The sequence below is a fragment of the Brachyhypopomus gauderio genome, chromosome 6 (genome assembly GCF_052324685.1).
Source record: "Brachyhypopomus gauderio isolate BG-103 chromosome 6, BGAUD_0.2, whole genome shotgun sequence".
NCBI lineage: Eukaryota > Metazoa > Chordata > Actinopteri > Gymnotiformes > Hypopomidae > Brachyhypopomus > Brachyhypopomus gauderio.
The window spans coordinates 19,173,703-19,188,107 of NC_135216.1; the positions used below are offsets into that span (position 1 = coordinate 19,173,703).

Consider the following 14,405-nt stretch of genomic DNA (forward strand, 5'->3'; position numbering starts at 1 on the left):
AAAAAACTCCGGGCCGGACTACGAGCAGTTTAAATTGTAGATAACATGTTATTTAAAATGTTCTGCTGTCGCCTCTGCAACGTCTAAGGCACCATGTACAAATTACCTTAACATGGTTGACACGGACGCAAGTGGCGGTCTTAAAGGTTTCAGAGCACTGTTTTTTTTAAAGCTATTGAAATTCTTAGATTAAAACTAACCACCACAAATAGGTACGAGGAAGAAATACCCACGTTAGAGTTGTAGGTTGTTCTTTAGGATGCACTTTGCGTAAAACAACTTGTTTGGTGGTCTTATGATGGACTATTTAAAAGCCACTATGTGGCTTTGTAATCGTATTAATGCTGGAATTAATATTGTCCATATGACAATAAATGCCGTCATATACACTACGTGCCATGTATAGATTCACATACAGTATACACACACACACACACACACACACACACACACACACACATATATATATATATATATACACACACACATACACAGTATATATACACAGATATATATAGTGATATAGTGGGCCAGTCTGTCAGGAACTCCCGGGCCACTTTTTCTCCCCAGTCCGCCCCTGGTGGCACGCATATTCTGAATGAGCCATTTTAACCTGGATTAATCTAGATTTATTTCAAGATTTCAGTGAGATTAATCTAGATTAAAAAATTTATCTATGCCCACCCCTAATATATATATATATATATATATATATATATACGCTTGCATAACTTCATCCAGCTTTATACTTCAATATTGAGATTGAAGCTGTGGTGTAATGTGGGATTGCAGCGACACCTTTTGGCAGTTTAAAAAACACACGAACGAACATGTTCCGTCTTCAAGTACCCACTTCCATAGTCTATTTGTAACATTATTTATTACTTTATGACGGTTATAAATTCATAATTTATGTGAATTTCATTTTATTTATGGATGACATTTTAACTTCTGTGCGGGAAATCAGTAGAAAAATACCTCTCATTAACTCTCCTTTTCATAGAGGGTAGCACATTTGGCCAAAGACTCTGACGGAACGTTAACAAGAATACTGCTACTTTTTACGTTAGAGAAAAACAAAGACGCTTTTTGAAATGGAGAGAAATAAACAGAGAGATTTTCTGTGATTTCATTGTCATTATTCAGGAGCTGCATCAGGGAATTGTTTTCATATGTTTTCGCTACGGGGCGCCATTAAGTTTGCCAAAAGCCAAACTTTTGGCATCATTTATATCCACGTGACTGAAGGTTTCGCCATTGGCTGTTTTAAGGAAGGACGTAATCGCCAACAGACAAATAAAAGGCCTCATCCTACAAGGCCTAATCTCATTGGATTATCTTGACCTGTCAATCAAGGCAGAAGTCGCACAGGGACTAGCTCAATCGAAAGGTCCTCGCGCAAGAGGAAAGAGCTCCGCGAGCCTCAATATTAAATGCAAACGGATTTTCTACTGTTTTTTTAATAAAAGAGCAACAAAAATACTATTAGTATTATTTTTAACTTGATCATAATAACAACAGCAACAATAATAATAATAATTGTAACTAATATTTGGCAGTAGTAGCAATGTTATTAAATAACTTAAAATAATAATAATAAGTAGGCCTAATGATACATTTATCAGTAGCGATCATGTGAATATTTTTAATATGTACGTATAACAACACTACTACTACTACTTATTATTATTAGTATTGTTGTTATTATTATTGTTATTATTGTTATTATTATTATTCCACCTGACTGAGTTTTATTGTTATTTGAAAAACCACCGGCCACGAAATATTGTTAAATCGCTGCAAAACTCAAAAATACATTTTACCATCTTAACTACAATCTATAGGAGGAGGTATTCAAACCAGTGAAAGTGAAAACATATATGTACTTTTTCTGGCCATCTGATTCCACTTCTGTTCTTGTGACATATTTGTACGCGAAGTAATTGGTGTATTCATATATATTGTCACAATTAATTCTACAATATTTACGACCTTCCAACAGGCAATACAGGTTTATTTGTCACTGTAACGCGTGATTATTAGTGGGCAAACCACCCTAACCCATCATGAACACACCGAGCGTGGTAGGACGGGGCCGCGTTCCCCGTGTAGACTAATGAGATACTTCAAACTGCACAGGATTTTTAGATTCGGTGTGTCTCCTTGTCTTTTGAGCCTCGTCAACGTGCGTCACATTCTTATTTCTACCATTTGTGGTGCACTTATGTTTCAGGGGAATAGCTCAGACATTCTTAACTAAAAATCAAATTAGGCAGCGCTCGCAATTTGTCGGACAAATCCAGAACAACGTGAAACGCCATTTTTGCGTCGTGTACGTTATAACGTCACCGTTTTTGACCAATCAGAAGAATCGTGCATCTCTCTCTCTCTCTCTCCCTCTCTCTCTCTCTCTCTCTCTCTCTCTCTCTCTCTCTCTCTCTCTCTCTCAAATGCTTTATAGAAGCACAGCTAATCCACTGCGGCAGATCTAGTTTCATTAGTCTTGGAAGGAGCTGTTTTGTTGTGACAAACCACTGCGCTCTTGACTTCAGCCACGTGTAGTAGCCTAGTGTAACACATGCCAGGTTAGTTTAAGGAGGGCCCTGTTTGTCATAGTAAGTTTGATATCGTTTGTCACATCACATATTGAGGAATCTGCAGGCCAGTGAACATGATGTAAGAATAATTATTGAATATTTAATTTACTATTAGATTAAAGCATTTTTTGACTCGCAAATTGGCCGCAGAAGTCATGTTAGTGATTGTGCCGCATGGTACTTCTGCCTTCTGGATACACAAACTAAGTTCAAGCGAAGCAAACAGATACGACGTTTGGGAGAAAGAATAGATTCCATTTGAATTCTGTTCGTTTCCCCATTAATCTGTTTTGTGATTTATGTTCGTAATTAGGTTTAAACTTTAGAATTAAAAGAAAATAAAGATAAAGAAGGAGACACTAAATAAGTTATAGCTACGTTTTAATTGTAGCCAAGTAGTCTTTTTTTATATTCTACAGACCTATCTAGCATTGGCAGCTCTGTAAAAGTCTGTTATCTGTGTATTTTTTATCGGTTAGACAATTGTTATTTTATTGATTGGATTAGGTTTTGAAAGTGTTTCCTCTGTGACATTATTAACAAATCATAGTTACTTCATTATGTGGCTTTGAGATACAAAATCAGGCATGAAGAAGAAACTAATAGGGCCTAGCCTACCTATAATCCCGGTCTGACTGAATTCTTTAATGTATACGTTGCTTCACCACCAGGTGGCCGAGAATAATCACATATTTATGACATTTGAGCCCTTCTGTGGGCAATAGAGAAATTCTGAAAACGTATTTGGATTCAGCGTTCAAAAACATATAGGAAATATATATTATTGTGCATGCAACAAAATATTTTTAAATATATATTTATATATTTAAATATATATTTTTATTAATCTGGGGTGTGTTTCCCAAAACGTTCGTAACTCTAAGTACTTCGTAACCATAATTACGAATATTCTTAAATTTACGAGTGTTTCCCGAAACACTTCGTAGTAAGTTAAGAATATGCGGACCCATTCGTAACTCACTAAGTTCTTCTTAACGCGAAGCTCACGTGCAGTTCTACCTCCAAAAGGACAGAGGCGCTAATTTCACTCACGCTGGTTTTAAGCACGCCATTACAACGTTTGCGTTTATGTGTATAATTAGCCTAGTACTTTCTTTTGAAGTAATTACATCGCATATACCACATTAAGTGTAAATAAAAATCAAATGTACTACTTTTAATTATTTAGCATTAGCTGATATGTTGCCAATATTTAATTAAATCTCTCCGTTATATATATGTTTTCATGTAATTGTAAACATTCCTGGAGTTGTTGGTACAGTGGACACGGCACACTCCCACACACTCCCAGCCTCTTGAGCCCAAAGCTTCTCTGCTTTGAATATACAAGTGATATGCAACCACCAAGGCCTTTTTACAGACATTGTGGCCAAGGGGCCTGGGAGTACTCATGACTCCTTCATCTGGGCCAATTCTGGACTGTGTCAGATGGCTATGGACGGTGCATTTGATGGTGGACATGTACTAGTGGGTATCCACTCTGAAACTATATACTCCTGTATCAAATCCCCTGGTATATCTTCAGTAGCTGTGGAGCCCAGTATCCGCAGTGCCTTCTCCTCCTCAACAGTATAAGGGAACTTGTGGACATTTGACCTCCACCAGTCTTAGCCCTCTCCTTTCTGAGTTCTGCCCCCTTATTTTGGCTTGAATACAGAAGTCATGCCACATGCCATGCCTGATCTCTTAATTGCATGCACTGATATTCTTGGCAATATCGTCCCATTTTTTGTTTTTTTCTGATGTTGAGGAACTTCCTCGAGCGAAAACAGTCTACTTTTGTTTTTGGCTCAGTTCACTCGACAGAAAGTTTCTTTTTCTCTGCTTGTTTGCCATGGTTTTGAAAGGTGAACGTGTGAAAAGTTAATTGTGTGCCCTATTTATAGCCTTGGTAAAAGCCTACGATCGGTCAGAATTGCAAAGGTAATAATTTATGTTCTACTCATTTTTTCTTATACTTGAAATTTCAACACTTATTAATTGTTAGTTTTTATGATTGTCATTTTGCCAATGATACGTTTGTGTCGTAATAATGAAAAAATGTATGTAAATCGATGGTTCGACTAGCGGAGCTTTTCCAGCGTAGATGCAGAGGCGGAGTCACCAAATAACTTAGAACTCGTTCGTAAATTGGGAGACTAAGAATGTTTTTGGGAAACGTCGTTCTTAAAGTTGTTCGTAACTTGCTAAGATCGTTCGTTATCGTGAAACGCACCCATGTTTTATTTGCCAAAGTCAGGCACTACATGACTGTAATGTATTTCTATGCCCAGCAGATGTCGCTAGGACAACGAGAACAGAAAACCAGACAACCAAGAAAGTTTCAAGTTTCTTTGTCCCGTGCACACACTGTAGCAGTTCTACACCGAAATACGTGCGTGGAGTCGTTCTGTTCACTGCGAAGTACAAACACTATACCTTAAGTAGGAGTAGTATATCCAACACAGTTTTATGTATATACAAGATAATGGAGAAAAGTTATGAATATAGACAGCAAACATGCTTGTACTCTGGTTCTGTGGGAGTAAGTGCAGATTTCTAGACTGCCTCCCGACTCTGGAACTCCCTCTGTTCTCTCATTGAAATCCGATATTAAAAAATATAAATTGCCAATAATCATCCTTACACTTGTTTATATATATGCTCTGTATTGTTTATTATATGTTATGCATTAGTTATTATATATGGTATTTATTGTTTATTATATGTAGGCTATATTGTTTATTATATGTGGTTCCTATTGTTTATTATGTCCTATGGACACAGTAGTATGTGTAGGCAGAGAATACAACAGAGGTGATGAATAGAGAGACCAGCCTCACTAGGAGAGACAGCAGGAGAGGATCAGTATGGAGCCTGTACTGAGAACCTAAACTACATGTTGGAGTGGTGGTGAGGGTAATAGTGTAGTATGTTGAGGGTGTGGTGAGAGTAATAGTGTAGTATGTTGGAGGTGTGGTGAGAGTAATAGTGTAGTATGTTGAGGGTGTGGTGAGAGTAATAGTGTAATATGTTGGAGGTGTGGTGAGAGTAATAGTGTAGTATGTTGAGGGTGTGGTGAGAGTAATAGTGTAGTATGTTGGAGGTGTGGTGAGGGTAATAGTGTAGGTAGTATGTTGGAGGTGTGGTGAGGGTAATAGTGTAGTATGTTGAGGTGTGGTGATGGTAATAATGTAGTGTGTTGGAGGTGTGGTGAGGGTAATAGTGTAGTTAGTATGTTGGAGGTGTGGTGAGGGTAATAGTGTAGGTAGTATGTTGGAGGTGTGGTGAGGGTAATAGTGTAGTATGTTGAGGGTGTGGTGATGGTAATAGTAGTATGTTGGAGGTGTGGTGAGGGTAATAGTGTAGTTAGTATGTTGGAGGTGTGGTGAGGGTAATAGTGTAGGTAGTATGTTGGAGGTGTGGTGAGGGTAATAGTGTAGTTAGTATGTTGGAGATGTGGTGAGGGTAAAAGTGTAGGTAGTATGTTGGAGGTGTGGTGAGGGTAATAGTGTAGGTAGTATGTTTGAGGTGTGGTGAGGGTAATAGTGTACTTAGTATTTTGTGAGGTATGGTGAGGGTAATAGTGTAGTATGTTGGGGTGTGGTGAGGGTAATAGTGTAGTATGTTGGAGGTGGTGTGAGGGTAATAGTGTGGTGTGTTGGGGTGTGGTGAGGGTAATAGTGTAGTATGTTGTAGGTGTGGTGAGGGTAATAGTGTAGTTAGTATGTTGGAGTTGTGGTGAGGGTAATAGTGTAGTTAGTATGTTGGAGGTGTGGTGAGCGTAATAGTGTAGTTAGTATGTTGGAGGTGTAGTGAGGGTAATAGTGTAGTTAGTATGTTGGAGGTGTGGTGAGAGTAATAGTGTAGTATGCTGGAGGTGTAGTCAGTCTAGTAGGAGATAGATGGAATGACCAGTCCCCCCTGTCTAACCTGTTTGGGTTTCATGGGAAAAGTGGATGTATTAATCTGACACTTCTTATCATTTGTATTTTAAGAATACCAGGGATGTTTTGGAAGGTTTAGTGGTTGCTGTGATACTTTATATCCTAATGTCACTGCACTATTTAAAATTGTCTTACTACATAACTTGGATCTGTATTAATGTACATACTGTACTTAAACCCACTGCATACCATTTCTACACCGCATACTTATCAATGTACATACACTCTCTGTACATACATGCGACATTTGCATTGTCTCCTTCCACATATGTATTTATATTTATACTCGAAACACTCATACATTTATATTACTACTCTGTCCTCAACTGTATAGTAGCCACAGTTACCTGCTCTTTATATCTAACTAACATTGTGTTTTTACGCATCTGGTTAGACACTAACTGTGCCACCCTTGTACCTATACTCTGCACAATGACAATAAAGTTTTCTTGCTTTGAAACTGAGAACAATGTGCAACAGTAGTGGCTACCATAGTGTAGTAGCTACCATAGCAGGGTCCCACAACAACAACCAACCAAACGATCCAAAAGCACCTGTCCTAGTCTGATCGCAGGAGGGGCCTTAGTTAGAGTCACATGTCTAGAGTCTGATCACAGGAGGGGTACTGGTTAGAGTCACACGTGTGGAGTCTGATCGCAGGAGGGGTACTGGTTAGGGTCACACGTGTGGAGTCTGATTGCAGGAGGGGACCTGGTTAGGGTCACACATGTGTAGTCTGATCGCAGGAAAGGTACTGGTTAGAGTCACACATGTGAAGTCTGATCGCAGGAGGGGTCCTGGTAAGGGTCACGTGTGTAGAGTCTGAAGGCTTACCTGCTTACCTGCACATTTATTAGCTGAATATTAAAAAGGAAAGAAACCCTGAGTACTAATTAAATCCGAGCCCCAAATAAACCCGAACACTAATTAAAACAGCGCCCAAATTAAACCTGAGCACTAAGCTAACCCCATCATGTCAATATGTGTCCATCCAAGAAACCTTTTAATGTTCACATGGCCCCTGTATTGTTGGAGCCTGATGCAGTGTTAAAATGCTGAAAAAATTATTCATGACTGATTTCCTAATGGAATATCTAGTAAGTATATTAATTGTATATTTATATGTTTTTATTTGTAGGTGAGCAATTAAACATATGTCTACTTAAAGATCTGTAAATTTGAAGTACTCCCATGGGCTCATGTGTTTGAACATTTCCTCTGTTTTGCTCCCATAACTGCTGTCCAGACTTCTACTGCTTCTCTTAGTCAACTGAATATACCATTATTTAAGAGTAAATACCGACGAGGTTTGCATTTATATAGAAAACAAGAATTGATTATACACCTAAAGTGTATCGTATTTAAGCTGTCTTCCCTCTGATATACACATCTAAATGCACGCAACCATAATAACAAGGCTGCCGTCCACCGCCCCATCTGCAGAACTAAAATAGGTTAGTAGGTCACAATGCTGAGGGAGTGTCCGGATATTACGTCAGAATTGTACGCACCAACTTCTAATATTTTAATAGTAAATGCTTTTTAAGTTGCTGTTTACCGTTATATTTTCACTCGGGTGTTTTTGTGCGATATCCAAGCTGCATATGTCCGTTTAATTCACGAACAATTGAGCCAGAGGTCGGTACAGTCGAACCGCGACTTGTCAAGGCATGTGATCGATGATTGGTTCTAACAGTGACAGAGCTACCAAAGTGACCAATAGGAGCTTGTTGCGATGGAAGTTGTACCCGAATACGCTACGATTATGCAAATTACGAGTTGTCTACTCCTCCCGGTTTCGGTGAGGGGAGCTGCCGTTCAGATTTTAGGGCAATTAGAAGTTGGATTTCCCGAGTCAAAGTTTTGAGACGGACGATTTACTGTAATATTTACAATGTTTCCTTTTGCTTTTCGCGTCCTTGGTTAAGGATTTAGCGCTGGTGATCGATGTCATGGCAGGAAGTTTCCAGAAGCCGGTGGTAGCGTGTTAGCACGGACTCGCCGGCCTTTTGTCTGACAGGAGAGGCAGCGCGTGCTCTTTTGTTTGGGCACGTTCTTTGTCTGACGGTTAAAGACCGTTGGCCGTTGTGTGGAGGTCGCCGCCGAGTCCGAGCGACTTTTTTGAATCATGAAGTACGTGAAGAAGTATTTCACAGAAGGTCTCATCCAGTTCACCATCCTACTTAGTTTGATTGGAGTTCGCGTGGACGTCGACTCCTATTTGAACGGCTACTTCTCGCCGTTAATAGAGACCGACGGAGGACCGAGTTCAGCTTTTATACAGACGCCGTTTCACCGTTACCGGGACACCGCGGCCGGTCAGCAGGTTCACCCCAAGTGTCCCGAACTGGACTACTACTTCACGAGCCGCAGACTGTTAAATGAAGTGCGCGCCCTCGGCTCGCCGGCCCGTTTCCCCACGCGCCTCAGCGCGTGGCTACTGCACCTGGTTCCTGACGGCTCGGAACTGGACGGAGCCGAACAGAATAACGGTATACCGGGTACCGACGAACTGAACCAAGAACACCTTGGAAACGAAGCTGACAGTATTCCCGTGAGTTCACGTGTCCCGTCAGCCGTTGAACTTTTTAAAGTAGTAGCTAGTAAGCTAAGTGGCTAACATGGCTGGCTAGCTAACTAACTCGTTTGGGTGGCTAACCTAGAACCGTGTAGTTAGCTAGCTCGTTGTATAATTTGTAAACCACTCATTAGATTGCTATGTTCTGATGTGCGGCAGAACTTTTGTGAAGGCATATTCGTGTGCTGAATTGGACAAAACGATCTACCTTATGCAGGTGCGGCAGCACCGCTAAACCTGAAAGTGAAACGCCGTTCGTTGGTAAGCTAACCCTGCCTGGCTAGCGCTGGTTGCCCAAGGTAGACGTGGAAATGATGCACACGTGAACTGACGTGAGTTAGCTGTGTTGTGTGGTTAGCTAGTTGTTGTCAGTGTTGGTCCTGAAGAGACTGCCCGACACTGTGCCCAGCTCAGGCTGACTCCAGTACACCTGTCACGTTACTCGGGTGGATTATCAATTCTGGCTGTTGCTGGCTGCCTGGCTGTCTTACTTATGCTAGCAACAGCGGAAACGACCTGTATACGAGTTAATTAGCTACACATTTTCATTTAGTTTTTTTGCAAAACCTGCAACATTTTCTGATAAGTATGGCTCACCCAAGGTAACAAAGCTTTAGGCCATATATAATGCTGAATCAAAAATCACAAGATTGTTTAAAGTTTGGCAAAGTAGTGGAACTATAAAAATCAGTTTGATTAAATCACATAAATCGAAACGTTTCTTTTCAGATCTGGGAAACGTCATCCATATCCATAATGTGTTATTATAATACAAATCGGCCAGTCTTCACTTGCATCGTTATCCGTTTGTTTGCAGGAGGAAAAGAAACGAATCACCCGTATTCTAGCTTCACCCCACGGACACTGTCCACCGCATAATCAGCATAAATGTATATTGTTTTAAGGCCCTGAATGGACTGTCTTCTTCTTACACAGCAGATATGTATATCCCATAAAATACACATAATCTAATGCTAATTGTGGAATGTACAAGTGGTTTGTACAAGTCAATCACGTGAAATCAAACACGATTTCCCTGTGTACCTTTTTAAATACAAACTTAAAACCTATTTTATACTTTAACCTGGGATCAGATGAATGTAATGTGTGGAGTGAAGAGTGGAAATAATGAGAATAATCTGGTGCATGTGCCTACTGTGAAGTTTTTTAACACATGTTTACTGTACTAGATACAAATGTACATATTACAGTAGTGCTGTTGAAAAGCATACAAGTTTTTTGCTGCATTTTCAAAATTTGCAAAAGCTTGGGGGATGGAAAAACTACTAGTGTGTTAGGTGGTAAATACAATATGGAGTCTATATTTAAGTAAAATTTGGAGTCTATATTTGTAGCCTGTCAGTAGTTTTGGGGGCTCATGGAAAGACATCACATTGGACCCCAATAAAACAACAATTATCTATCATAATGAAAGTGTTGTTAATACTTAAAGTGCCCTGTCCAGGTCTGTTTTCTTCTGTCTTTTCCAGCAGCTGTGTGGGAGTGCACTGCTATGAGGGCAGCAGCATTTCCACTCTGAGCTCTCAGAACACTCGGGTCCCTGTAGGGGGCAGATGGCATAGGCTGTGGGTGTTGCTTTACTCTGGCTCTGTTTGGACACCTCGCTAAGTGCTGTAGTGCTGTGTTCCTGTGCTGTTCTCTGGGGTTTAGAACGTGTTTCTTATTCTCTATTTGTACAGGAAGCAGCTTCCGATCAAGCAGAGGAGGAAATTGTGAAAGATGAGGATGAAGAGATCAGCCTTGATTCACTGAACCAGCTCAGTCACAGCTCAGCGCTGGAGCAAGAGGTGTGCTGTCAGCCTTGGATATGTCCTCTTGCATGGTACTTTTTCTATGTGTTTTAATTTTTGTGGGCTATTTTTTAGGGTTTGTTTAGTGTCAGTGCTCTGCCCCCTCCTCTGTCTGATCCTCGTTGGCAGGACCTCCTGGCAGACTTTGATGTGAGTAGCTCTCCCCCTGAGCAATCTATCATCCTTCTCTCTATGTAATCGTATCTGAACACAGCAACAGACAAAATGTGCTATTGTGAAACAGTGTCTTTCTTTATATGGATGAAGGTGGCAAAATACGGTCACCTGGACAACCAGATAAGGCAGCATGAATGTCTCATTAAAAGAGTTTGTTCCTGCTTTTGGGTGGCGGGGGCGACGCAGTGTTGAAATGCTCCAACACACCTGATCCAGTTAATCCAGGTCTTAAGTCTTTGAAAATTGGACTCAGGTGTGGTTAAAATAAATGATGTTGGTAGACACCCAGCGACAGTTGGGCACCACTTATATAAAGCAGATTCATGTTCATGTTCAGCATGTGCTGCCAGTATTTTTGAGTAGGAGGGCCTCTGATCCTGAGTCAGTTACAACTCATTCCTGTGAACGTTGGTGCACTCTCACTTGGCATATAGCCTACATGTATTTCAAGAAAACTGAAATGAACAAATGCAGTGAACTGATGGTAGAACAGTTAGTGAAGACATGAGGAAATCTTTAGCTTGTTTAAGGTTGACTAGAGAACAGATATGTGAATACCAGCTGGCATATGAACCACTGCAACCCTCACATTAGGATTACAGATGTTTGAGGTTGTTTTGCATTAAGCGTAGGTTATAACAATGGAAGCCAAAGCCCACTGAGAGTTTACACTTGAATGTAGTCTGTACTGTATTTCAGTACTATATTTCACTTCTTCCACACAACACATGGTGAGTTTGCACAACTCCGCCAGCCGTCAGTGGTTCACCTGAAACAACTAAAACGAAACTGATATGGCATATATTGCTGGCAGCCTTGAGAAAGATGGTGCTGAGTGATAAGTTGTTTGTTGATGTCTGTTTTTGCCATAGCAGAGTCCAGAGCTCACAAAATTATGTGGAATGATCTGATCATGTTGTTCTGTGGGTGGGTCATTTCTCAGATTCCACTGTAAGGATTTCATTAATGCCTGAGATCTGAGTTTTAGACAGGGTCAGCTGTCTAACCTAGTCATGGCCTGCTGGTAGGGAACTGGTCTTGTGACCGAGGGTCGTGGGTTCGATTCCCAGACCTGAGGCCATGACTGAGGTGCCCCTGAACAAGGCCCTTAACCCTCAATTGCTCACTTGTATAAAAAAAGAGAGATAAAAATGTAAGTCACTCTGGATAAGGGTGTCTGCCAAATGCCATAAATGTAAATGTAACCCTAGCTGATCTGATCTTGATGTAAGAGAAGGTCTAGCTTATCTGATCACATGCTGTTTACAATACTCATTATGCATTTTATTTACATAGAGAGTATAGAAATATGTTATAATGAGTATAAATGGGGCATTCAATTTGCAGCTACATAAAATCTATACATTTCATAAAATGTATTTAATTGGGTTGCTAACTACTTAGTGAAAAATCAGGTAGGGAAGGTGAATCACATGTTGATTTAATAACAGTGGAATTGGATTAAAAGGTACATTCATGATTTTCCACACTGAATGTCTTTGACAAATTGTGTTGCATGCAGTAATGTAGATGTGAAGCCCCATGTGCTGTTTTCTCTCTCCAGGATTTTAACTCATTAGCTCCACAGCACATGTCTGATCTGGATGTGAATCTTGCAAATCCCATTAGCTACAATGCCAGTCTTCAAGATGCCATGGTAACTAATGGTGTGGATTACAGACCAGATCCACCCAGAGGGCAGGCCCAGACCACACCGCACAGTGGGGCGTCCATGTTCCGGATAGAATCGACTAACTCCTCCCACTCAGACACGCCTCCTGCAGCAGCAGGTCTTCTGGCTTCACCTCTGTTCTCCTTACCAGGCAATAGCTCTCACAATGACTCCTCCCACTCTGGGGTTGGGGGTTATCTGGATGAGGCCGTTTTTGAGCACATCAGTCTGCTGGGCCTGGAGGGGCTGAGCGTGGATCCTGAACTGCTCAACAGAATGGAAGGTGGTGTGGATCTTGCTTGGCTGGAGGATGTGGACTCTGACTCGGGTCTATCTCTGGAGAGCAGGTCTCGAAGCCCTGCCTCCACGTCTGCGTCGTCCTCCGATTCGTTTTGCGAAGATGAGGGCGGAGCCACGGGCTACAGCAGTGAAGTGGAGTCCATCACTAATAAGCGTGGGGTTTGTGCATCCGCGTACTACCACTGGTCACCAGTGGACTTCAGTGAGAACATCTGGCATGACCACACCTATTCAGTCCATTTGCCTGAAGACCACAGCCCTCATAGCTTGGTCCCGCCTCTCAAAGGTATTAAAGAGGAAGTGATGAGCGAGGATGAATCGGGCACTGAGGAGCTAAGCCGGGATGAGCGCCGCCTGCAGGCGCTGGGCTTTCCCTTCTCTGCACCTCAGATTGTTAACATGCCGGTAGAGGACTTCCTGGAGCTGCTGGAGGGGCGGGGCCTGTCTGTGTCAGAGGTCACACTGCTGCGGGATGTGCGCAGACGTGGAAAGAACAAACTGGCGGCGCAGAACTGCCGGAAGAGGAAGCTGGATGCCATCCTGGGCCTGCAGGCTGAGGTGGGGGGCCTCCTGGCTCAAAGGGATGCCCTCCTGCGTGAGAGGGCCCAGACTGCCAAGGCCCTGTCGGCTGCAGCCGCGGGCCTGGACACGCTCTCGCGGGACGTGCTGAGAAGGATACGGGACGAGCGTGGCCGGCCCCTGAGCACGCAGGAGTACGCCATCCACTACAGCGCCAACGGACGCGTGATGGTCCGGCCACGCCCAACCAGAACACACAGCACCGAGGCCAAGAATGCTAAGAGGAAGAAGGACAAAAAACCTTGAGACCATTTGTCGTGTCACATGTAGACTGGCTGTCTACTTATGTATGTGTATGTATGCATGTGTGTGCATAAGTGTGTGTGTGTGTGTGTGTGTGTGGCGTGTATATCTGCATTTCCTGAAGGGCTACTTGGACTACTGAATAATCTTCCCTGAGGTTAAGCTGTTGCTGAATATTTCTGGGTGTTTTTCTTTCCCTTGAGTTGTTCTTGGCTTCACGGGAGAATTGAAAGTCCATCAGTGGTTTTAACATTACACCATCACACACCATGTTTCTCTGCTGGGAAGAATGTAGCAAAAACACTGGACATGTAGAGCATTGTCTCTGAGGTTATTTAAAAATGACATAAGACTATCCCTGTTTTGCTTTGTTTGCAAAATGAAATTGGTTAACATGGATTTCTTTTGGAACTGTAAAAAAATAATGCAAATAGAAAGGCAAATGGTCACTGGATGACATTGCCAAAAAAAAAAATCAATAAAATAAAATTGTGGATTGTT

The 14,405-nt window shown here is 41.7% G+C and overlaps 1 protein-coding gene across 1 annotated transcript; it reads left to right on the top strand.

Annotated features, from left to right (window-relative positions):
• The first annotated feature begins 8,319 nt into the window (after window positions 1-8,319).
• nfe2l3 (nfe2 like bZIP transcription factor 3) lies at window positions 8,320-14,405 on the top strand. Its single transcript, XM_077009415.1, has 4 exons — window positions 8,320-9,098; window positions 10,823-10,930; window positions 11,009-11,083; window positions 12,675-14,405. Exons 1-4 carry the CDS (start codon window positions 8,673-8,675, stop codon window positions 13,905-13,907), a joined length of 1,842 nt encoding a protein of 613 aa, XP_076865530.1. The 5' UTR covers window positions 8,320-8,672; the 3' UTR covers window positions 13,908-14,405.